The sequence below is a fragment of the Hipposideros armiger genome, unplaced genomic scaffold (assembly GCF_001890085.2).
Source record: "Hipposideros armiger isolate ML-2016 unplaced genomic scaffold, ASM189008v1 scaffold_1240, whole genome shotgun sequence".
In the NCBI taxonomy this organism is placed as follows: domain Eukaryota; kingdom Metazoa; phylum Chordata; class Mammalia; order Chiroptera; family Hipposideridae; genus Hipposideros; species Hipposideros armiger.
In genome coordinates, this window is record NW_017732590.1 from 255,566 (window position 1) to 277,552 (window position 21,987).

General features: G+C 55.3%; 1 protein-coding gene and 8 non-coding genes across 13 annotated transcripts; 4 read left to right on the plus strand and 5 right to left on the minus strand.

The window, feature by feature from the left end:
* Nucleotides 1-382: 382 nt before the first annotated feature.
* Nucleotides 383-7,840, minus strand: CFAP126 (cilia and flagella associated protein 126). Of its 5 annotated transcripts, XM_019633095.1 has the most exons (7): nt 6,261-7,840; nt 4,030-4,696; nt 3,060-3,588; nt 2,350-2,412; nt 2,089-2,169; nt 1,550-1,726; nt 383-1,208 (listed from the first exon to the last, which is right to left on the minus strand). In XM_019633095.1, exons 3-7 carry the CDS (start codon nt 3,123-3,125, stop codon nt 996-998), a joined length of 600 nt encoding a protein of 199 aa, XP_019488640.1. In that variant the 5' UTR covers nt 3,126-3,588; nt 4,030-4,696; nt 6,261-7,840; the 3' UTR covers nt 383-995. The 5 variants fall into 5 exon arrangements, 4 of the variants coding, with proteins under 4 accessions (XP_019488640.1, XP_019488641.1, XP_019488642.1 ...); XM_019633096.1 differs by lacking the exon at nt 4,030-4,696; XM_019633097.1 differs by lacking the exons at nt 3,060-3,588; nt 6,261-7,840 and having other exon boundaries at nt 3,632-5,800.
* Nucleotides 7,841-13,165: 5,325 nt separating this feature from the next.
* Nucleotides 13,166-13,238, minus strand: TRNAV-CAC (transfer RNA valine (anticodon CAC)). The gene has a single exon. It is a non-coding gene; the product is annotated as a tRNA-Val (tRNA).
* A 2,132-nt stretch (nt 13,239-15,370) lies between these two features.
* TRNAL-CAG (transfer RNA leucine (anticodon CAG)) lies at nt 15,371-15,453 on the minus strand. Its single transcript has one exon. It is a non-coding gene; the product is annotated as a tRNA-Leu (tRNA).
* Nucleotides 15,454-15,967: 514 nt separating this feature from the next.
* TRNAD-GUC (transfer RNA aspartic acid (anticodon GUC)) lies at nt 15,968-16,039 on the plus strand. The gene has a single exon. It is a non-coding gene; the product is annotated as a tRNA-Asp (tRNA).
* A 220-nt stretch (nt 16,040-16,259) lies between these two features.
* TRNAG-UCC (transfer RNA glycine (anticodon UCC)) lies at nt 16,260-16,331 on the plus strand. Its single transcript has one exon. It is a non-coding gene; the product is annotated as a tRNA-Gly (tRNA).
* Nucleotides 16,332-16,525: 194 nt separating this feature from the next.
* On the plus strand, nt 16,526-16,597 carry TRNAE-CUC (transfer RNA glutamic acid (anticodon CUC)). The gene has a single exon. It is a non-coding gene; the product is annotated as a tRNA-Glu (tRNA).
* Nucleotides 16,598-18,796: 2,199 nt separating this feature from the next.
* TRNAG-GCC (transfer RNA glycine (anticodon GCC)) lies at nt 18,797-18,867 on the minus strand. Its single transcript has one exon. It is a non-coding gene; the product is annotated as a tRNA-Gly (tRNA).
* Nucleotides 18,868-19,613: 746 nt separating this feature from the next.
* Nucleotides 19,614-19,696, minus strand: TRNAL-CAG (transfer RNA leucine (anticodon CAG)). The gene has a single exon. It is a non-coding gene; the product is annotated as a tRNA-Leu (tRNA).
* Nucleotides 19,697-20,145: 449 nt separating this feature from the next.
* TRNAD-GUC (transfer RNA aspartic acid (anticodon GUC)) lies at nt 20,146-20,217 on the plus strand. Its single transcript has one exon. It is a non-coding gene; the product is annotated as a tRNA-Asp (tRNA).
* Nucleotides 20,218-21,987: the final 1,770 nt, after the last annotated feature.

The following is a 21,987-nucleotide window of genomic DNA, read 5'->3' on the forward strand; positions in this document are numbered from 1 at the left end:
AGGTCCGAGGGGCTTGGGCTGTAAGTGATGTTCAGTCTCCCTTTTCGCTAGACCGGCCCTGGGCAGCCTTTGCGGGGCATCCTCAGGCCCAAACCATGTGTCCTCTGTGCTTGTCCTTGGAATGTGGGACCAGTGCTCTTGAGGGGACCCTTTGGCATTGGTGCTGGGAATCGTCGGGCAGGGGCACTAAATTTACCCCCCAGTGGCAGGAGATGCAGCGTGGGGACAGTGCTGAGCAGGAGGCGGAGGCTGGGAGTGGACAGGGGACTTGCTGACCTTTTTGGTGGCTTCTTACCATTCAGGTGATTGGGGCCGGGGTGGCCGAGTGGTCATCACGGTTGTATTCTGTCCTAAATTTCTACTTACCTTCTTCTCACTTTGTTTTTCTTCTATGTCTTCCAGTCACTCCATACATCTTCAGTTTTAAACTATATTTGTGCTTCTGCTTGAGTTTTGCTTCTGTGACTTTGTTTTCCCTGGTGCTCTGCCATTGGATGTGACGTCTTAGACGGGCAGTGTCTTCAGCTCCGGCCTCCCAGACCTGGTCCAAACACAGACACGTGCTCTGCTGACGACTGCCCTTCTGACCTTGGTGTGTGTGCTCAGGATGAAAAATGAGGGTGAGGGTGATTCAGATCGACGTCTTGGTCGTGTCTGCAGCGTAACTTCTGACTCAGTCCTTGTAAAAACGTGTTGCTCCCCAACCCTCTGCCTCTTCTCCCTACTCTGTCTCCCCAGCCCTCCTCCTGGTTATGGGTTACAAGAGGCAGCCATAGTGGAGGGAAAAAGCCCAAATCGGTGAAAGATGCAACAAATAACAAATGATGTTTATTTTCCAAATTGGTCTTTATTCTCACCCCATAATTCCCCTGACGGGGGTCTGGCTTACTTCCCTCAACCTCTAGACAGGTTATCTCAGTGGGGCCCCTCGGTCCTTTCTGGAATCCCAGGTTTGCATTCCTGGACGTCAGCTAGATTTGGACCTTCCCAGTGTCCTAGCGTGAGAAGGCTTCCAGGGGTGGGGAGTGGGGGGCGTTAGGACACTTGGCTGGGCTTGGGGGACCTGGAGTGTGACCCGCAGAGGGGTGTGAGCTTCGCCTCTGATCTGGGGAGTTGAGATTTGAGCCTGGGGAGCTGAGAAGTATGGCCGGGCTTGGTGCTAGCTGTACCAACTTCTTGGGCCTCTTCGGACTGTCTGGACCATGCGGCTGTAGGGGTGGGACAGAAGGGTGTCTGAGAGGCCTCGGTTGTTCCCAGTGCACCTCAGAATTATAAATTTCTTTCTCCCCCTGCCGCGGACAAAAGGTCAGGTTCAACTAAGAGTTAAATTTGATTCTGCGAACCTCCCCTGAGATCAGATCATTTTGTACTGTGGGCGCTAAGATGGAGCCCATCCCTTAGGATCTCAGGAGGTGCTTAGGACAGACAGGACTGGGCAGAATCGCTCAGGGGCCCCCTGCTGGGACAAGCCCTGCTATAACCAGGGGCACTTGAGGTTGGAAAGCAATGGGAACAGCAGGATTTGAGGTTAGGTGGGAGGGGTGGGTACCTTGCCCGTGATTTCCGGGCGCAGCCCATTGGAGGCCTTGAGTAAGTCAGGATTTTCCTGTATCCATTTGGTGAGGGAAGCAGCGCCAGCAGCTGTACGGGCCGTCAGGGTCACCCGAGCAGGGGGCACCTTCAGAGGCATCTGCCATGTGCCCATGAAGGAACCCCAAGGGCTTGCCTAAAAGGGAAGGACACGGGTCCTGATGGGTGCTGCCTGCCACTTCCCTTCTCTACCTGGGGGCATGCACCGTGAGACCAGACAGAAGGTGTGACCCCCCCCTTTCATTTGGGTTACCCGAAGTCTTCCATCCCCTGACCTCCCTTGGCTCCATTCTGCACCCTTAGGCTAAGTTTGGTGGTGTCACCTGAGGGTATTCGTTTTATTCAGGTCGATTTAGGGAGATTGGGTGCTGAGTACCATTCCGTCTGCTGGATGAACTGGCAGTTTGGGGAGCTGACGGTGGCCACACGGGGTTGGAAGCCTGCCCCCCTCACTCCAGTCCTCAGCCTTCTCCGTACGAGTGGAGATGAGCAACTCACCTTGGAACGGGGCACCGAGGGCAGCAGATGACCACAGTCATTGGCGATAATCTGAGTGTAGCCTTCGTGGGAAGAAATGCTCTGGGGTAGAGGTGGGGGGAGAACGCTTGGGCAAGTGGAGTGGAAAAGGGGCAGAAGGTACCTGGGGGCTGAGGGCTGAGGGCGAGGGGGCTACCGGGGTTCAAAGGAGGCTTCAGGAGTTACAGAGCGTGATGGGAAGAACCGCAAGGTGGCCTCAGTGCGCCAGACGCGGGGCAATACCTGTTTTGTCGGCTTGGCGGGAGACCAGTTCTGCAGAAACCTGGGTGAGAAAGCTTTTTCATACTGTGGAGAGAAGGGTGAGAGCCCTCGGGGGCTCAGCGGCCTGAGCCCAGGAAGTGAAGGCTCAGTTATTTGGGTTTGAGGACCAGGGTCCTGACCGACCATGCCAGGCGTTAGGGGGCTGTCATTTGTTTGGTCTAAAGCAGCGGTTCTCAACCTGTGGGTCGCGATCCCTTTGGGGGTCAAACGACCCTTTCACAGGGGTCGCCTAAGACCATCGGAAAACAAAAAGATATTTACATTACGATTCATAACAGTAGCAAAATTACAGTTATAGAGTAGCAACGAAAATAATTTTATGGTTGGGGGTCACCACAACATGAGGAACTGTATTAAGGGGTCGTGGCATTAGGAAGGTTGAGAACCGCTGGTCTAAAGGGTGCCGTCCAGCGTTGAGCCACTAGCCACACGTGGCTGAGCAGCACTAGATACATGACTGACCTGTCCGGGCTGAGGAGCTTTGTAAGTTTAAATCCATGGGATTTGGAGACAGTACAAAAAAGGACCTCTGATTATAGCTTAAAATATTAAATGTTGAAATAGTATTTTGGATGTATTGGGCTAAGTCAAATATATTATTAAAATTTACTATTTTACATTTTTTATGTAGCTACTAGAAAATTTAAAATGACATTTGTGGTTTGCGTTACCTTTTTGTTAGACAGTGCTGGCCTAGGCCAGTGGTCAGCAAACTCTGGTCCGGGGGCCAGACCCATCCTCCTGTCTGTTTACAGAGGGCCTGTCAAAGCTCAGAACGGTTCTTGTAGGGGAACGTTTGCACTTGGCTTGATAAAAGGGACACACACCAGCTTTGCATCCTCCCAAGAGGATTCTGTTCTTTCAGTAGTAATATAAAAAAATGATACTCAGTTATATTTTGAATTTTGTCAGAACTTTATGGAAAAATGTTTTCTGTTTTAATGTAGTAAGTACCTATATACTATGTGTGATTTTGTCACTTAGCCTACAGAGCCTAAAATATTTACTCTCTGGCCCTTTACAGAAGAGATTTGCTGGCCTCTGGTTTAGACTATACACACCGACCCCAGAGACACCTTTGGCTTGTCCCTGGGCCCTCCTTGCCCCAGGAGCTGAGGAGGTGACAAATGCTCCACCCCACTCGCAGCTGTCTATTCAGTGGTCAGAATCCCGCGGGAGGCATCAGTCCAAAGGCAGAATCTGGGAAGGCAAAATTAAACAGAGAGATGGAAAAAGAACTTACCTGGTTGGCACTGTAGTTAGTGGCCATGATCCTGCTACTTCCTGCTGTTTACCTTTGTTGCCTGGCAACCGCAGAAGGCGGACCTTCCAGACAACCCCCCAATGAGCAGGCGGCCTTTCCCTTGTTACTTTCTTGGATGACACTGTCCCCAGGATTTTTCCTGGAAGCTTGGGTTTATTTTCATTTTAGAGATGTGAGGGACAGGGTGAGTGAACGTGAGAAAAATCAGCCAAACAACGGCCCTGTCTTTTTTCTAACATAACTTACCCTACTTAAGACTGCCCAGGTTGCCTGTGACTGTGGCCTTTAGCCACTGTCCCCATCCATGGAACCCCAGGAGCTGTATTCGTCGGGCAGTGTGGTGTAATGTCCCACGAACTTTAGAGCCAGACACTTACCGCGGGCACATAGGAGCTGTGTGACGTTGAGCACTTGGCTTTGGTTCATTCAAGTTGTGTAGCCTCCTTTGCATTGGGATGGTAGAGCCTGCCTTGACAGGTAAGCAGGGTCTAGGTGAGATCGGCACTAGGTACGCAGCACTGCCGAGGCCCTGATTGCAGGGTCCTCCATCTCCTCAGGTAGAGTAACAAAGGAATCATGTTTTCAAAGGGACTGACTCAGATTTGTGCCCAGAAAAGCATGTCTCGTCCTGGGTCTTTAAGTGACTCCTGTCTCTGCCATCACCCTCTGGGATCCCAGGTAGCGCTGCACCCTGAGCAGGGCCGAGAGAAGCGGGAGACGCAGGGAGCTTGTGGTGCCAGGGCACGCACCTACCCAGGCGCAGCTGTGCAGCAGATGCCCCCCCTCCCCCGCTGCCTGGGAAGCACCTTCGGCTGCTGCTCACCTGCCCCATACACAGTGTGCACCATTCTTGACAGCAGCCCTTCCTGAGGAATTGAGACAAGCTGTAACAATGCAAACGGCTGAGGAGACATCAGTGTCTCTCCCTAGTGGTGAGAAGTAACTTCCATTGACTCGCATGTCTACGAGTACGTGGTGCTTATAATGGAACCTGTACTATGTGGTAGCTGTGTGCTTGGACGGTATCCAGGGCGGCCCTCCAGTCTGGAAATAGATAACTGTTGTTGTTTCAGCATGTATCGAAAGATCAACAGACTGCTAATATGTATTCATTTGTCTTTCCAGACATCTTGGCAACCCTGTAAATACAGTCCATGCATCAATGAGGAGAGATTTAGAGAGTGAGAAGTTGAGAGAGTCCCAACTGTCATGTACAGATGTTAACTAGGAATAAGCAGGTTTTGCCTCAAGTTAGGTGCCAGGAGGGGATTAAGAGACCCCAGGGCGCCTCACAGGCCTCAAGACACTTCACTTACATCCCCAACTTATTAAAGGGTGTGGTAAAGGGTCCACGTGGACGTCACCTGAAGAGGTGCTTAGGGCCAGGCGTGTGGGAGGGGCTCAGCGCCATGCCCCCTCCTGGCACCACATTCCCTGCCCCTCCATCACCCATGAACCTGTACTCTGGGGACTTTGTGGAGGCTTCACCACAGGGCAGAATGGGTCATAGCGCCATTTCCAGCCCTTCTCTGCAGATAGGGCAGGGCTGGAAACCCCAGGCTTCTAGTCGTGGCCTGGGTTTTGTGGGGACCAGCCCCCACCCAGGAGTCACCCAGAGCCCCCTCATCAGAACAAAGACACTAATATTACCCAGGAAATTACAAGCAGTTCAGGAATCAAGGTCAGAGGCCAAATATTAGAGCAAAAAATGATCTTATTACCTAGGAAGTTACATATTCTATGTAAAGATATTTGAAAATCTACATTAAATGGATAATTGCGCAGAAAAACACAATTTAACAAAATTGACCTCTGTGGAGAAAGAAAGTCTAAACAGACCATTTAACATAAAAGAACTGGAGACACCAGTTAGAGTTCCCCACAAAACAAAAGAGGCCCAGATGGTTTCACTGGAGGAGTCTATGAAACTTTAAAAAGTTTAACTTACTATTCTAGAGCATGGCAAAGGAAGGAAAACTCCCAAACTCGTGTTATGATGTAAATGTAACATTGATTCCCAAATCTGAATTTCAGAACCACAACAAAGACTAACGAAAAGGTACACTGTAGACCAATTTTCGTTATTAATATTGATGCAAAAATCTTACATAAAACATTAGAAAGCAGAATCCAACAGCACATTAAAAATATTTTATTGTGTGAACACCTTCTAGTTGCTAGATGGGACGCTGCCTGATTCATGAATTGCTTAATAAAGGCAATCGGGTCTTCAAATTAAAAAAGGTTATCATGACCAAGTAAGTGATGAGTGCAAGGGAAATCCATTGGTATAATGTATCATTTTAATTGATCCAAAGAGAAAAACGTATGGTTATCTCCATAGATGCATATTAATAAGATTTAATACGTAACAAAAGGCAAAAAGGTACTGAGAAAAATAAGTTATAAATTATAATACAAAGGGTTAATATTCATCAAAAGAAACTTCTAAAAATACAGAAGAAAAAAACTAATATCCCTACAGAAAACTGGACTAGAGATATAATCAGACATATCACAGAGAAAGAAATACAAATTGCTGTCAACCATATGAAAAAACGTTCAATATCACTCACACTTAAAAAAAATGCACATTAAAACTACATACGTCACTCAGGAGGCGGGCGTATTCCAAGACATCGGTGACATACAGCTGGCCATGCTTTGAGGACACTGGCGCTCACACGTGGAAATGCAAAACAGCAGGACCTCCACGATGGGGACTTGATGGGGAATCCGGCGGTGTCCAGCCAGCGCAGCCCCACGTCTAGCCGTCGGAAGATACTCCGGCAACAACATGGAAAGACGAGCAGTGTGCAGCATGAAACGCAGCATGGTCGCAGCCACAGGCGGGGTCGCCCAGACGGCTCGGGCGGCCGTGGAGGGAGCGAGGGACGCGCTCGGGGGACGCGTTCAAGCGAGGACAGCCGGGCGTAGCGCGTGCGCACAGCGCGCTGTGTCAAAGACGTAAACACGCGTATTCGTAATGATGAAAAACGGTGGGAAAACAACTGGTGTAACAGAGAGTTTCCTCCTTGAGGGCGAGAGGAGATGGGGTGGGCAGCGCAGGGGCAGAAGGGGAACTCCGAATACACCTTGTTTGGCAGGGTTTATTTTGGAATTATGTAACTATTTTACACAATCATAAAATTAAGTTAAAAGCAATCCGTAAAATAAAAAAGCAAACGAATTCTCATTATCTTCACAATGAAGAGCGTTTTTAGGAGACCGCTGGCTGCGGCACAAAAGCTGTGTCAACAAGCCGGCGCCTGCGCCCCCCTCTCCGCGGCCGGCGGCGCCGCTGTCTTGCGCCTCGGTCGCCCTCTAGCGGAGACCAGCTGCACAGCAGGTCGCCGGCGCCTGCCGCTCAGAGGGGACCCTCGCTGCGGTCCCCGGCCGCCTTTTCCTTAGAGGACTCTTAACAGCTGCAGGCGTTAGGGTCACCAGGAGGATGTGGGGAGGGGCATGAGCGCTGTAACGGCAGAGGCGGAACCCAGGTTTTAGAGGGAAGTGGGGGGATGGGAGACACACGAGGCTAAGGACCGAGAAGATTTGGGCTCAACTCAGAATCGGGAAGCAGGTTCAGCTCCCTCTCCGGCTGGAAAGAGGTGCTGAGCGAGCCCAGGCTCCGGCTCCCCTCCAGGCGCTGCCTTAGGGAGAGACCCACGGTGCTGATGGGACGAGGAGGGTCTCCGGAGCAGGGGCGGATGGGGTCCCTCGGGTCCCTCAGGACTCGCCCCGAGTCTCGCTGACCACCGAGGCCGGCTGGCACAGCTCTTCCCTTCCTGGCATGGAGGGCCCAGACCAGAGCACGTGCAAAGTGTTCCCCAGGGGGAGCGATGGGGGGGAGGTCCTTGCGTCCTGGCTGCCCCAGGTCTGGTCTGACCTCAGTAGGAGAGGCCTGTGCAGCAGAAGCTCCTCGAAGGATGCGCCTCTCTCCCGGCTTCGGGCACACCCGGTCTCGCCCTGTGCTGAGGACGCGTGAGGGGTGCCACCTCAGTGTGTCTGTAATCTCCGTTACTTTTCAATAAGAATACAAAAAGAACACTAACAACAGTCTAGTTTCCGACATCCATTTTCTGGTCCTATAAAATGTATCTCCTACAGTGAGATCGTCTGGTATTTGTCTCTTCTGACTTGTTTCACTCAGCATAATGCCCTCAAGGTCCATCCATGCCGTCGCAAATGGTAAGACTTATTCTTTTTTGATGGCTGAGTAGTATTCCAGTGTGTGTGTGTGTGTGTGCGCGCGCGCGCGCGCGCGCGCGCCACATCCTCTTTATCCTTTCGTGTATCGGGCACGTCGTTGTTTCTATATCTTGGCTATTGTGAATAAAGCTGCAGTGAACATGAGCGTGTGTGTATCTTTTTGAGTTAGTGTTTTGGATTTCTTCGGACAAATAGCCAGAAGTGGGATTGCTGGGTTGTGTGGTAATTCTATCACTTTTTTGAGGAACTTTTACTATTTTCCAGAGTGGCTGCACCAATTTACATCCCCACCAGCAGTGCCCGAGGGTTCTCTCTCCTCCACACCCTCGCCAGCACTGGTCATCTTGTCACCCTGACAGGTGTGAGGTGACATCTCACTGTGATTCCCTGATGACGAGTGACGCTGAGCACCTTTTCATGTACCTGTTGGCCACCTGTGTGTCCTCTTTGGAGAAATGTCTGTTCAGATCCTCTGTCCATTTTTTATTCGGAGTGTTTGTTTTATTGGACTACTTAGGAGTGTCCTGCAAGGCCACTCCTGTAGGGAGGAGCAGTTGCGTTTAGCGGGGAAGTGCTCCTGGCACCCCCACCCCAGTCTCGCATAGGTTCCCCACTGCCTCATCTTGAGGTCAAAAGGCACCAGCCTCCTCCATGGTGGGATGGGGTCCCATTCCCTTGCCTGTCTCGAACCTCACAGCTGCCCCTCCACGGACTCCACGACAGAGCGTGCTCTCTGGAGGCCTGGGCTCCCGCGATGCTCCAATTTAACAAGGGATTTTTGAACCATCTGTATAAACGACCTCAGATCTAGCCCCGTCACTGCAATGGGACTCAGGCATGTGTCTTTTCAACTTTGCTTGTTCATCTGTAACATTTTTATAATGATTACTTCATAAGATTGTTAAAATGATTAAATGACATCGTGAATTATTACTCAGTCTGATACAAAGTAATTGAAGACAAATGTTAGTTATTATGATTAGAAAGTGTATATTAGCAAATCGAAGACTCCGGGAGCTATTTTATTAGAGACGTGCTTAACTTGGTGAACCAGAATTTTCCAGGCGGATTCGTGCACAGAACGTTTCAATAGCACACTTGTAATTGGGACGCGAGGATTGGCGCGGAGCCCGCGCGACATGCCCACGCAGGACGGCGGGTCCGGGCCTGGCGGGAAGGGCGGGCGGCCGCTCCGGCTCCTGCGCCGCGCGCCTGGCTCCCCACTCCTCGCGCGCGGCTCCGCTTCCCTCCCACGGGCGTGCTGCTGGCACCTCGTCACCCAGCCCTCAGCGTCCGGAGCCCACACCAACCGTTGCCCCCTTCCGGCCCTGCCTCAGGAGGGACTGGCCCGTAGGCTCGCGACCGCGCGGGTCCGCACAGGGCGGGGGCGTGACCGGAGGCGGGGCCGGGGGAAGCTCCGGGTCGCGGGGGCGTGGCCGGGGCGTGGCCGGGAGCGGGGGGAGCGGGGAAAGGAGGGGGCGTATAGGTGCCGCCTGACGCTCCCAGGGGTTTGAAGGCGAAATCACCAGTCGACGAATTATTTTGGGGGAAATGCGCGTTACCGTGTCCATATTTTGTCTTTGTAATGCAAATTTACGCAACGGCTCACCTTTGCCTAAACAGCCTGGCTCTGCTTGACAGCACAGAAGGGAGCAGGGCGAGAGACCACCTGTGCCCTTGGGAAATGCTGACTAAGCTCAGAGTCAGTGCTCGTTAAAACGTACAGCCTTCGCGGGAAGCCACGCTCTTGTTTGCTGTCACAAACAAGGCCTGTCTCCCTGCCCGTGGGTTTCCCCTTTGCGTCCCACCGAGGGTCAGGCTCTGGAAGACCTTGGCCAGTCTGGGTGGTGCAGGCCTGTCACTCTACTATTTCTTTGTATTCTCCATTCTGCCCTGAAATATTCTGACCAACAGGGATGGACTTTTTTCAAGGCCCGCGATTCTGAGGAATTTGCCCATCCTCGTCCTCCCAAACTGCCCCACGTGTCTGGCATCTCTTTCGAAGGCAGCTAGTGGAATAGTCAGGCTGCGGGGGCTAGAGCGTGCGGTCTGGGAAAGGGTGAGGGAGAGCAGTCAGGTGCTTTGGGCTCAGGACAAAGCAGCAGGGAGCTGTGGTTGGCCCTCTCCTCCTGCCTGCCGTGTGGTGGAGTCTGTAAGCCCCAGTTCACCACGCGGCATGCTGCGTATTTGCATCTTTTCTCCCAGATCCATTCTCTGTGGCACTTCTGTCCTGTTCTGTACTGCAGGGAAATGCATTTCCCAGCCTTCCGTCTCACTCACCTTCCGTTACCTTGACCTGCAAGGCCCTCTACCTCCCCTACTGGCCTTTTGGCTATTTCTGGAACATAACAGCTAACTCCTGCCACAGACCCTGGCACTTGCTGCCCCTAGGCCTGGAACCTTGTCCCCCAGATACGTACATGGCCAGTTCTCTCACTTCTTTCAGGTTTTAATTCAAAGTCACTTTCTCAGGGGCTTTCACTTTCTCTTCCTGGGCCACACTATCTAACACGTCACTCCCCACCCCACCCCCTGCCTCTAGACACTTTCTTTATTTCTCCTTAGTACTTACCATCGAAGAACATACTACAGCCTACATTTTATCTTATTATTGTCTGCTCACCCACTAGAACGTTGACTCCCGGCAGTGGTTTGTCCCTGTCTCATCATCATTACCGGATCCCCAGAGGTTAGAACATTACTGGCACACAGCAGGCATTGTATAAAATTTGTTTAATTAGGAATATATGATGGCATTTTTTTGTCATAGCAGGAAGTGGATGATGACCTGGTATCCATCTTGGGGGAAAGAAAAGTAAAATGGGTGCGTGCCTGCTATGAAACTGTTTGCAGCAGTTAGAATCAAGGCTGAATGGCCCACAGCAGTATGGCAGACCATAAAGTCACAGTGCTGAGAGAAAAACTTACATGCAAAATTAGGAAACAACTACACATTTTACAAGGATACATACAAGTTCAAGACACATATCCAATGCATTAGAGGTGGGGTGGGAGTAGGGACTATGGATAAAAGAAAATTGTAAATTAAGACCAAAATAAAGCAAGAAAAGAGTCTGTGCCCTCCATGCAGATAGAGGGCAGTGAATGGAGATTAGCCCTGTACTTATTATTTTTAATAAGAAACTGTTTTTTATGAGTATCCAGAACAGGCTTCAAATATGTTTATTTTATTCTGAGAAGTACTAAAGTAATTTTAAACAGCTATATTAGGCATAATTGACATACAGTAAATTGGACATATGAGGTTGGACAATTAAGTTTGCGAACTCATCCTAGAAAAAGTGCTACATACCTCATTGCTGAATATCACTACGGTCGCCTTCCAAGCACTCCCCCTGGGAAGCTAGGCACCGACGCCAGCACCTACTCCACCCTTCAAAGCAATTTTAGAACTCTTTTTCTGAAATGGCCATCAGAGCTGCCATCATATTATCCTTGATGTCCTGAGCATCATCAAAATGTCTTCCTTTCAATATTTCCTTTCTCTTCTGGTAAAGAAAGAAGTCATTGGGTGCCAGATCAGGTGAGTAGGGAGGGTGTCCCAATACAGTTTTTTGTTTACTGGCTAAAAACTCCCTCACAGACAGTGCCATGTGAGCTGGTGCATTGTTGTGATGCAAGAGCCACGAATTGTTGGTGAGAAAAGTTCAGGTCATCTAACTTTTTCACGCAGCCTTTTCACACTTCCAAATAGTAAAGTTGGTTAAGTGTTTGTCCAGTTGGTACAAATTCATAATGAAGAATCCCTCTGATATAAAAAAAAGGTTAGCAACATCGTTGCAACAAGTTCAAACTTAATTGTCAGACCTTGTATTTAAAATGTACAGGTTGTTAAGTTTTGACACATGTATAGACCTGTGAAACCATCCTCACAATCGAGGGCTGACTTACACACTAGGCATACACCTATGGAAATGTTTTAAATTCAAAGTGCTTTATTTTTTAAAAATTCTTTTAAATTCAAAGAAAAGAATGACCTTTTGTATCAAAGAAAATATTTTATATTATATTATTACATTCATCTTTATACCAATGCAGCTATAAAATAATTTCTATTAATCTATTTAAAAAGATTTTTAATATGAAAATGTTTTTATATGACAGAAGGGGCCCATGAAGGTCAAAGTGCCTGGAGCCAATGAAAGTCCTAATGCAGTCCTGGCACAGTTCTGATAATGAACATGTCCATCACATCCCAAAACTTTTCTTTGGGCCCCTTTCTAACCCTTACCACCTGCCAAGCAACGTTCGATCTGCTTCCTGTCATTTTAGTTTCCATTTTCTAGAATTTTAAATGGAGTCATGTAGCACTCTTTTGGTTGGGCTTCTTCCACTCAGCATAATTATCTTGAGATTCATGTTTCACGTATCAATACTTTGTCGTCCCCCCCCCCCCAGTAGTATCCCATTGTATGGATGTACCACAATATTGATTGACACCTGGGTTGCTTCCAGCCTGGCTAGGAAGCTGCCATTCACACTAGCGTGCAGGTTGTTGCATGGGCATCTGCTTTATTTACTTTGTCTCGGTAAATACTTGCCAATAGCATGTGGCTGAGTCCTGTGGTCGTTTGCCTGTTAAAGGAAGGGCTGGCCTGTTCCCATAGTTGCCACAGGGGCTGTGCCGTCTTGCGTCCCCACCAGCAGGGCGGGAGTCCTGGGCAGCCCGGTGTGATACACGTGTCCTGACGCCTCACTTTCTAATCTGCATCTCCCTAAAGGTTCGTGCTGTCGAGCATCTTTTCATGTGATTATTTACTACCCGTCTTTCTTCTTTGGGGAAGTATCTATTCAAACTGTTGGCCCGTTTGGGAGGGGGCGGGTTGTGACAATAACTTTTTAATGGAAAGAAAATATGCGTCGTTTCCGCCTGATTTATAACCAGGTTCCCTGCGGGGACAGAGGCGAGGTGGGAGGAGCAAGTGTCCATTTGGGCGGCACCTGGGCTGCGGGAAGGCGCACAGAGGCAGGGGTGGCGGCCGCGGTCGCGCGCGGCGGGCTGGAGCGCTGGACGGGGCGCGTGGGGCGGGACGCCAGCTATCAGGTCCCTGCGGGACACGGCCCGTCAGTCCCGTCCCCGAGGCCGCCCGCCTGACAGGACTGCGGCCTCCAACCAGACCTGGGGACTCAGAGCGGGGACGGAACCTAAGGCTGTACTTGAGCGGCCAAGGGCGCTTTCCCCTGCAGGGTCAGAAAAGGTGGCTGGAGACCGCTGACCAGGTCCCACTGCTGGGGGACGGGTCACCCACGGGGCTCGCTCAGCCGGCAAAAGGATGCGCCTGTTGTTTCCGCCCGGTTTCGAACCGGGGACCTTTCGCGTGTGAGGCGAACGTGATAACCACTACACTACGGAAACCGCTGGCAGCCCTTGTCGCCAAGGCGCCCTGGAAGCGCCGCGTCCCTGTGTCGCTGCGTCCCGCAGGGGGCGGACCCCGCAGGGCTCGCTCTGCCCGCCTCTCGGTCCCTCAGTGCTCGGGGGGCTGTCGCTCCGGAGCTGCGGGGCGGGAACCCGGGCGGGGACGGTGAGTCCCCTGCGTGGGCGCCGCCGGCGCTCAGCGCCCCCTTCCGGGACCGCAGGAACATGGCGCGGGCTGCAGGCAGCGGGCGGCCTGGGGCCGCGCAGGGACAGGGCGCAGCTCCGGTCAGAAGCCACAGACGCGCACGCACGTCCGCCAGACCTCAACGAGGAGGCCCCTGGGGAGGAAAACGCACCGGCGCCTCCCTGCGCCTTTCTCTCCCGGGAGCGCCTTCACGGCTCGCAACACCGACTTCCGGTCACCCAGTGTCTGCTGGTCCCCCCCAGTTAATCGTGCGACGCCCGCTGGTGTCCCCGGGAACTGCCCGTTGAGCGGAAACCCCTCCGCACACGTGGGGACGGGTGTGGAGTCCCCTGGGAGAGTCAAAGGCACTCCCAGGAAAGAACACAGCGCGCAAGGACTGGGGTCCCCCCCGCTGAGCGTTCCCCTTTTGTGCACGTTCACACTCTCGCATTTAATTAGTTTCCCTAACACCGCCGTGCGGGAAGTGTTCAAGGTGTTTAGGAAGATGGAGAGGCTGTTAGTCTGACTTGCTTAAGACGGGACAGCCAACTAGCTCGTGGAAGGCTCTGCGACCCTGATATTCCCAGGTCCTGTCCGGTCTCCCCGGAAGTGTACCCTGTAATCCCAGGTCCTGTCCGGTCTCCCCGGAAGTGTACCCTGTAATCCCAGGTCCTGTCCGGTCTCCCCGGAAGTGTATCCCGTAATCCCAGGTCCTGTNCGGTCTCCCCGGAAGTGTACCCTGTAATCCCAGGTCCTGTCCGGTCTCCCCGGAAGTGTATCCCGTAATCCCAGGTCCTGTCTGTCTGGTCTCCCAGGAAGTGTACCCCGTAATCCCAGGTCCTGTCCGATCTCCCCGGAAGTGTACCCCGTAATCCCAGGTCCTGTCTGGTATCCCCGGAAGTGTACCCCGTAATCCGAGGTCCTGTCCGGTCTCCCCGGAAATGCACTTTACAATCCCAGGAAGCAGGAAAGAGAGTGGACACCTACAGCCTATGGAGGCCGCCGTGCAGGGCACGCTCAGAGGGAACCCTGTGGACACAAGGTAGGACCCCAAACCGCCGGTAAATGGCGGCCGAGGTCAAATGACCTCACGTTCTCAGTGGTGTGAAATTGTCTGGGAGGCAGGGCGTGAAGACACTGTGGGGACGAGCACGGGAGAAAGGCATTAGGAGCTAGGAGGAGGGGGAGAGAGTCACCCGGGCTGCAGGGCACACTCGCCTGTTGTGGTCGGACACGCGTGCCTAGGGGACCAGAGCGGCGCCATGGTGGCCCACTGCTCCAGGAGCTCTATTCCCGCCGGCGCCTAGGGGAGAAAAGGGGTGTGCGGTGAACAGAAAAGGGGGTGTTCAAAAGTGGGGACCAGCAGGGCCAGAGCACCAGGGGGGCAGCTGACCATAGGCCCCGGCCATGCAGCATGGGAACGACCATGCAGATGGCGAGCGCGCTGACTTCTCCGTGGGTAGTGAGAGTCCATCAGGCTGAGCGCTCTAACGCAAACTCATAAACTTACTTAAACAACAAAGAGAAAGTATTGCCTCTCAGTGCTGGTCAGGCTGGCCTTGACGCAGGCCCCCCAACTCTCTGCTTCGCGTTGCGCCTTTTTCCTCAGTGTGGACTCCATTCCTAGGGAGGCTCTGTGCGTGTTCTCAAAATGCCACGGTCAGCAACTTGGACGAAGGACCCTTGTCATATCCAGCAGGGAAAAGTGTTACTTGCGACCGGACTCATTACCGACCAGCAGCTGTTCTGAAATGCGGGGTGTGGGATGTGCTGCTACTTTAAGCCAGCTTGCAACCACTGGTAAATTTAGGGGTAGGAATAATCCCCTCAAACTCTATGACTTATAAAGGGCCCGTCTAGGAGGGGACTGTAAGGCGAGACAGACGGGGAAGGCTGCGTCACCCCCAGGGACGCGCACTTTTGTTGGTGGGTCAAAAGGTTAAGCCATTGTCAGGAGTGGGATTCGAACCCACGCCTCCAGGGGAGACTGCGACCTGAACGCAGCGCCTTAGACCGCTCGGCCATCCTGACGGCAGGCTGGGGCGCGCCGCTGCTCAACTGGCTGGGCTGCCACGCCAACACCTGTGTCCCGGCCCGACACCGCGCGGGACGGGCACCTGAGTGAGCAACGCACCGGACGCGCGGCGGCGGACAGGCAGCGGGGCCACCGACTCGCCGGGCTCCGCCGCGCGTGCGCTGTCGCCCATCGCTGGTCCAGTCCCCGGCCTCGGCCGCCGCCCGCGCGTCTCGTCCCGGGTCGCAGTGGCGAGACGCGCGCAGCGCCCCCTCCCCGCAGCCTCGCTTGCCCCTCGGGCCTCTTCCGCCCGGCGCGCCCCGGCGTTGGCGGCCTGAGCTTCCAGCACCTGCGGGTCCGGGTCCGCGTGGGTCTCCCAGGCGGTTTTGTTGGAGGCCGTGGTGGGTTTGGTGTCGTCGGGTCAGGCACGTGCCGGTCGCCTGGGTGGAGCGGGGAGGGCATGGAGGGCATGGAGGTCACGGGGAGGCGTTGGGAGCCACAGAGCGGACGGGGCGGGGAGCTGGCCCGCCGTCCTCGTTAGTATAGTGGTGAGTATCCCCGCCTGTCACGCGGGAGACCGGGGTTCGATTCCCCGACGGGGAGGCTGCGCGTCTCTTTTTTTTTTTTTTGGTCGCTGGTGCCGCCCTCCGTCCAGCCGCTCGCTCCCGAGAGCCGGTCTACTCGTCCCGAGCGAGGCCCACGGTCCAATCATGGGGCGCTCGGACGCGGACCCCAACCCCGAGCTGCCCACTGGCCGGGCCACAGTGGCCGGTGGAACGGGCTCCTCGGGACTCGACCCACAGCGGGCGGCGACCGGCCGGGAGCGTTGGTGGTATAGTGGTGAGCATAGCTGCCTTCCAAGCAGTTGACCCGGGTTCGATTCCCGGCCAACGCAGCCGTCCGGCTTTTTTTTTTTCGGGGTGTGGGAGGGGTGGGCAGTGTTTTGAGCCTGCGGCAGGCAGGACGAAAGCGAGGGCGCGTGGACTGCCGGGGGCGCCGAGCGGGTGGGCGCGGAGAGGCCGGGGCGACGGCCGCTCGGGGGCCGGGCGCTCGGTGCAGGAGGCGGCAGCCAGGCGCGCAGCTCGCCGTTCCCTGGTGGTCTAGTGGTCAGGATTCGGCGCTCTCACCGCCGCGGCCCGGGTTCGATTCCCGGTCAGGGAATCCTTTCTTATTTCTACGAAACGTGTCCACGCCCCACTTTTAGCCATTGCTCGCTGGCGTCCAAACCTTTTGGACCCGCTTGCACACCCGAGTCCTTCAGCGTGTGAACAGACTCCCCCAGGGCGACCCACCGCACGTGCTGGGACTCTGCGGCAGCTCGGCGTCACTGGCACAAACCTCGGGGCTGACGCGCCACCCCTCCCTCCCGGCAGGGATGGGGGGTTGGAAACGTCACCCACATCCGCAAGCCGGTTCTGCGGGCCGGTGACGGGGCTCGTGTGCTCTCCGGCGGGAGGGAGTGGAGGGTGGGACCCTGGCGACCGGGAGGAGGAGGTGTGATAAGGAATCTGGACACGTCGTCGGGGTCGCTTGAGCACCAGGCTGCAGCGGACCCCGGAGAGCCGGGGGACACAGGCGGCCACTCGGGAAAACCCCGCAGTCACGCTGGTGGGAGCAGGTGGAGGCACATGGGTGACCTGACAGGGTGGACTGCTAGCCCCCGCTGGGTTCGGGTTCCAGTGGCATCCTCAACGCTCCCCATCTTATCACCAAGTAGCGCCCCACAGAGACCTGACTCCTAACGTCCCACTGCTGCGCGCCTGGCCGTTTGTCTGCCCGGGTCTCCGTCCCTCTGTCCACCCCTGTATCCATCCATCTCCTACGGGTGCTCCCGGAGGTGGATCGCCCGCCTCGGTCTCCTTGCGTCCAGACTGCCTCGCCCTGTCGCCACAAGAGTTTGCTGCTTCTGAGGGAGGCCAATTGGACGCCCCGCGAGCGGCACGCTGGCTGGTTTACTACAGCGTCGGACAGACCCCCGTGGGCACACACGGTGCCACCCGTCACCGCGGGCAGCTCCGTCGCTGCCCCCTACCCAGGGGTTGGCGTGAGTGGGTGGGTGAGGGTGAGGGATGGAGGTGTTTGTGCCGGTGGGTGCCTTTCCACGAGGCTTAGGGTGCAGGGCCAAAGGAGCCATACGCGGATCAGGCGTGCCCCGCATGCTGGGAGGTGCGAGAAGGCGCGCTGGGGTGGGGGGACGCGGGTGGAGCGCGGGAGCCGGGAGGTGTGGGGCTCTGCGGAACTTCCCTGGGAGTGGGCCTGGCTACGCAAGGCAGGGTCGTGCAGGGCTTGGCACCGCGTGGCAGCTGGCCCGGCAGGTGCGCGCGTGGCTGAGATCTGGCGTGGGTCTGAGGAGCCTGTGGGGTGTCAGGACTGGTGGAGGTGACCCGCCTGAGTGGGACATGTGAGAAAGGCGTGGGTGGCGGGAAGGAACAGCACACGGCAAGCAGGGGGAGTGAGTGGACAATGGCGCGAGCAAGATGGAAGCCCCTGTGGTTGGGAGGACCCGCGCGGGCGGCGAGCCGGGTGCGCTGTGCTCCCTGGTGGGTCAGGCTTGCGAGCGGGGTGGGCCGTCGGAAGCGGGCGCGGGGCGACAGTGAGAATGCGAGTGGGAGACAGGGTCTAGGCGCGGTCCCGCTGTCCCAGAGACACCGATCACCTCTCTTGGGGACAAGCAGCCAGGTCTCAGGTGTGTTTGGGCTTGAGATTCAGAGAGGCGAAAATGGCCAGTTCAGTGCAGGATCCTTTGCCACGTCCCGTGTGGGGTAAGTAGGGGTTGGTGGCGGTGCGGAGGGTGGTGTTGGGTTAGGGTTAGGGGCGTGGTTGGCGGCGGTGGCGGCGGACTCGCCCGACTGCGTGGGCATGGTTTTCGTGGTGCAGGAACGGTGTTGGAAAACTGTCGCGCCTGGTGAAAGCGGAGCGTGCACTGAGGCGAGAGCATGGAGCTGCTGTGCACCCAGTCATGCGCCATGTTGACGTCGTGACCCTGCGGGAGGATGCGACGCCTGTGTCTGTCCCCTAAGAGTGGCAACATTCCTGGCACTGGTCGTGTTCACAGTGTAATTTTGGGAGTGTCGGGTTCCAGCAGCCCGAGACCGAGGCAAGGTGGTGACCCTTGGAGAGGTGGGGCGTGCGGGTGCCCGAGTGTGGAGCTCAGTAGGGTTCGGTGAAGTGAAGGGCAGGATTCCAGCGTTGTCAGGGTCCTGGAAGGGACAAGGGGGGCGCGGGGCGCAAGGAGCTGAGCAGGCAGTGTGCTGGGTCCAGTTGCGTCCCCAGGGCTGGGGTGTGGTGGGTGCGAGCAGGTGCCCTGAGCGGAAACCTAAACTGGGGCTCTGGGTGAAGGACCAAAAAGCGACGCGAGGCTGCATGGGCCGGGAATCGAACCCGGGCCTCCCGCGTGGCAGGCGAGAATTCTACCACTGAACCACCCATGCACCGGCGGTGACACTCCCGGGACTGGCCTAGTGACCCTGGCTAGCAGCGCGCCTAGCAGGTCACCGTCCACCGCTGGTGTCGCATCCGTTTGAGCAGGAGGTGGACCAGCGACCTGAAAGAGAGGCCCCGGGCATGTCGAGGGTCCGAGGGCGCGGCGCCGAAAGGACGGAGGGAGGGGTAGAGGCGGACTCGGTCGGCCCATCTGCCCTTTTCCCTGCCGTCGGTGTCGCCGGGACACTGTCGCTGTCACCAGAGGAGGCCCCGAGCCGGAGCAAGGCTGGCGGGCGCCCGCATCCCAATCAGGGCAGGTGGTGTGTGGCGGGAGCTGCTGAGCGCCCACGTTCCCTACAGCCACCGCCGCCGCGACCCGCGGCCCCTCTGTCGGCTGGCTTCCCTGCGCGTGGGCGCGCGGGGCATCCGGGTCCGGGAGCAGGGAGCTGGCGGCGCCTGCGCGCAACCGGCTCGGGCCCGCGCGCGGCTCTCCCTCGGGGTCCGGCCCTCGGGGTCGGCTGTGAGGTGGGAGCGTTGGCAACGTTGGTTCGGTGGCGCTCTTTGAAGAGCGGTGCTGGGGCGTCCTCCTAGGCCTTTGTGCCACGCCACGCCGTGTGCGTGGGCGAGCTGGCCAGAGCTTGCCTGCACCATAAGGGTGCCGTGCCGGCCCGGTAGGGGCTGTACGGTGGGAAACGCTGCCAGGGTGTCATTGAAGCTGGGGACACTATTTGGGGGAGCCAAAAGGCTAAGCCGCTGTCAGGAGTGGGATTCGAACCCACGCCTCCAGGGGAGACTGCGACCTGAACGCAGCGCCTTAGACCGCTCGGCCATCCTGACGGCAGGCTGGGGCGCGCCGCTGCTCAACTGGCTGGGCTTCCACGCCAACACCTGTGTCCCGGGCCCGACACCGTGCGGGGCGGGCACCTGAGTGAGCAACGCAGCGGACGCGCGGCGGCGCACAGGCAGCGGGGCCGCCGACTCGCCGGGCTCCGCCGCGCGTGCCCTGTCGCCCATCGCTGGTCCAGTCCCCGGCCTCGGCCGCCGCCCGCGCGTCTCGTCCCGGGTCGCCGCGGCGTTGGAGGCGACGGGCAGCGTGACCTGAGCTTTCAGCGCCTGCGGGTCCGGGTCCGCGTGGGTCTCCCAGGCGGCTTTGTTGGAGGCCGTGGTGGGTTTGGTGTCGTCGGGTCAGGCACGTGCCGGTCGCCTGGGTGGAGCGGGGAGGGCATGGAGGTCACGGGGAGGCGTCGGGAGCCACAGAGCGGACGGGGCGGGGAGCTGGCCCGCCGTCCTCGTTAGTATAGTGGTGAGTATCCCCGCCTGTCACGCGGGAGACCGGGGTTCGATTCCCCGACGGGGAGGCTGCGCGTCTCTTTTTTTGGTCGCTGGTGTGGATCCACAGCCCTTGTCTGGGCCATGGTTTCCTCATTTATAAAAAACAAGGGGTTTGAACTCCAGCGCTCTCATCTTGTGATTCTATAAATAAACCTTCTGCTTTTAAGTTCTGGTGTCAGCAGCTTGCATCAGCTGTAACTAGATGTCACACTTCACTTTTTTTCCTTTCTTTGCTAAGCAGCACCTACCACACAATTATCATAAATTCAAATTCTGAAGCAAGCGGCAGGGGCTCCAGTGCCCTTGCCTCCCGAGGGACCGGGAATGTTCTGGTGATGACTTAGCTGACGCCACTTGAACCACCAAGATCCAACGGTAGCAGTAACAATTGCATTATCATAAGTAGTGACCACAGTGGTTCAGAGGGGCTTTGATAAGGCCAATTTAACAACACAGGTTATGCTAAGGAGATAATTGAAAAGGACATTAGAATCAAAGCTGGGATGAAGAAATTTGAGACAGTATCGAGAGCTCAGTTGCACATGTAAAAGTGACAGTTACAACAACGTGAGGGGACTTTGTGCCCAAATTTCTGCCTACACAGCAGCCTGGGGAGGAGTAAAGGCATTCAGGCTGGGGCTTTCCGGAAGCTGGAAAGTGCCAGGATGACCTCTGACTAAGAGAGAGGTGAGATCATAAGGCTCTGACCGCATGGAGAAGCACAGCAGTGCTTCCAGAAAAATCCAAAGGTTAAAAATCCTTGGTGCCATTCATAAGAATAAAAGCTACTTTTCACTGAACATTTAATAGGTACAGACAGTGTCCATTTTACAGGTAGGGAAACTGGAGTTTGAGAGGTTAAATACCTTGTCCAAAATCCCATAGCCTGACTTAAAAAAACTTTTTTTGAACTGTCTAAACAACCCCACATGACATATAATTTGCCACCTTAACCATTTTAAATGTACAGTCCGTAGTGTGAGGTCTGTTCACACCGCTGGGTGGGACACAGATCTCAAGAATGCCTTCATCTTGAAAAACTGGAGCTCTGCACCCCTCAACACCCCACCCCCACGGCCCCGCCCCGGCAACCACCATGCTACTTTCTGTTTCTATGAGCTTGACTGCTTTAGATCCTTCAGACCCAGTGCCTGCTTTCTGTGACCGGCGTGTGTCACCGAGCCTGAAGCCCTCCTGCTTCACCCGCATTGTAGCACATGGCAGGTCGCCTTAACAAGGCCGAGTAATGTTCCATTCAGTGTATGCGTAGGCCATGTTTTGTTTATCCTTTCGCCTGCCAGTGGACATTTGGGTGGCTCCCACCTGTCGGCCGCTGTGAATCATGCCGCAGTGAATACCAGTGTGCAAATAGCTCTTTGAGATCTTGCTTCGAATCCTTCCAGGTAAATATCCAGAAGTGGAATTGCTGGATCACATGGCAATCCTGTTTTTAATTTTTTGGGGACCCTCCATATTGACTTCCCCTCAACCGTGCCCGAGGGGTCTACTTTCTCCACATCTTTGCCAACACCTGTTATTTTGTTTTGTTGTCTGATAGTGGCCGTTCTGACAAGTATGAGGTGCTATCTTGTGGCTTTGATTTACATTTAGCGATTTGATTAACAATTAGGGATGCTTGTTGGCTATTTATCTTTGGAGAAGCGTCTGTCCAGGTCTTTTGCCCATTTTTAAAATCAGGTAATTTGTGTTTGTTGCTGCAGTTGAGTTGTAGGAATTCTGTATATATTTGTGTTGGGAGCCGGCTGCGCCTCAGTGTCTGCCATGGCCAAGCGCAC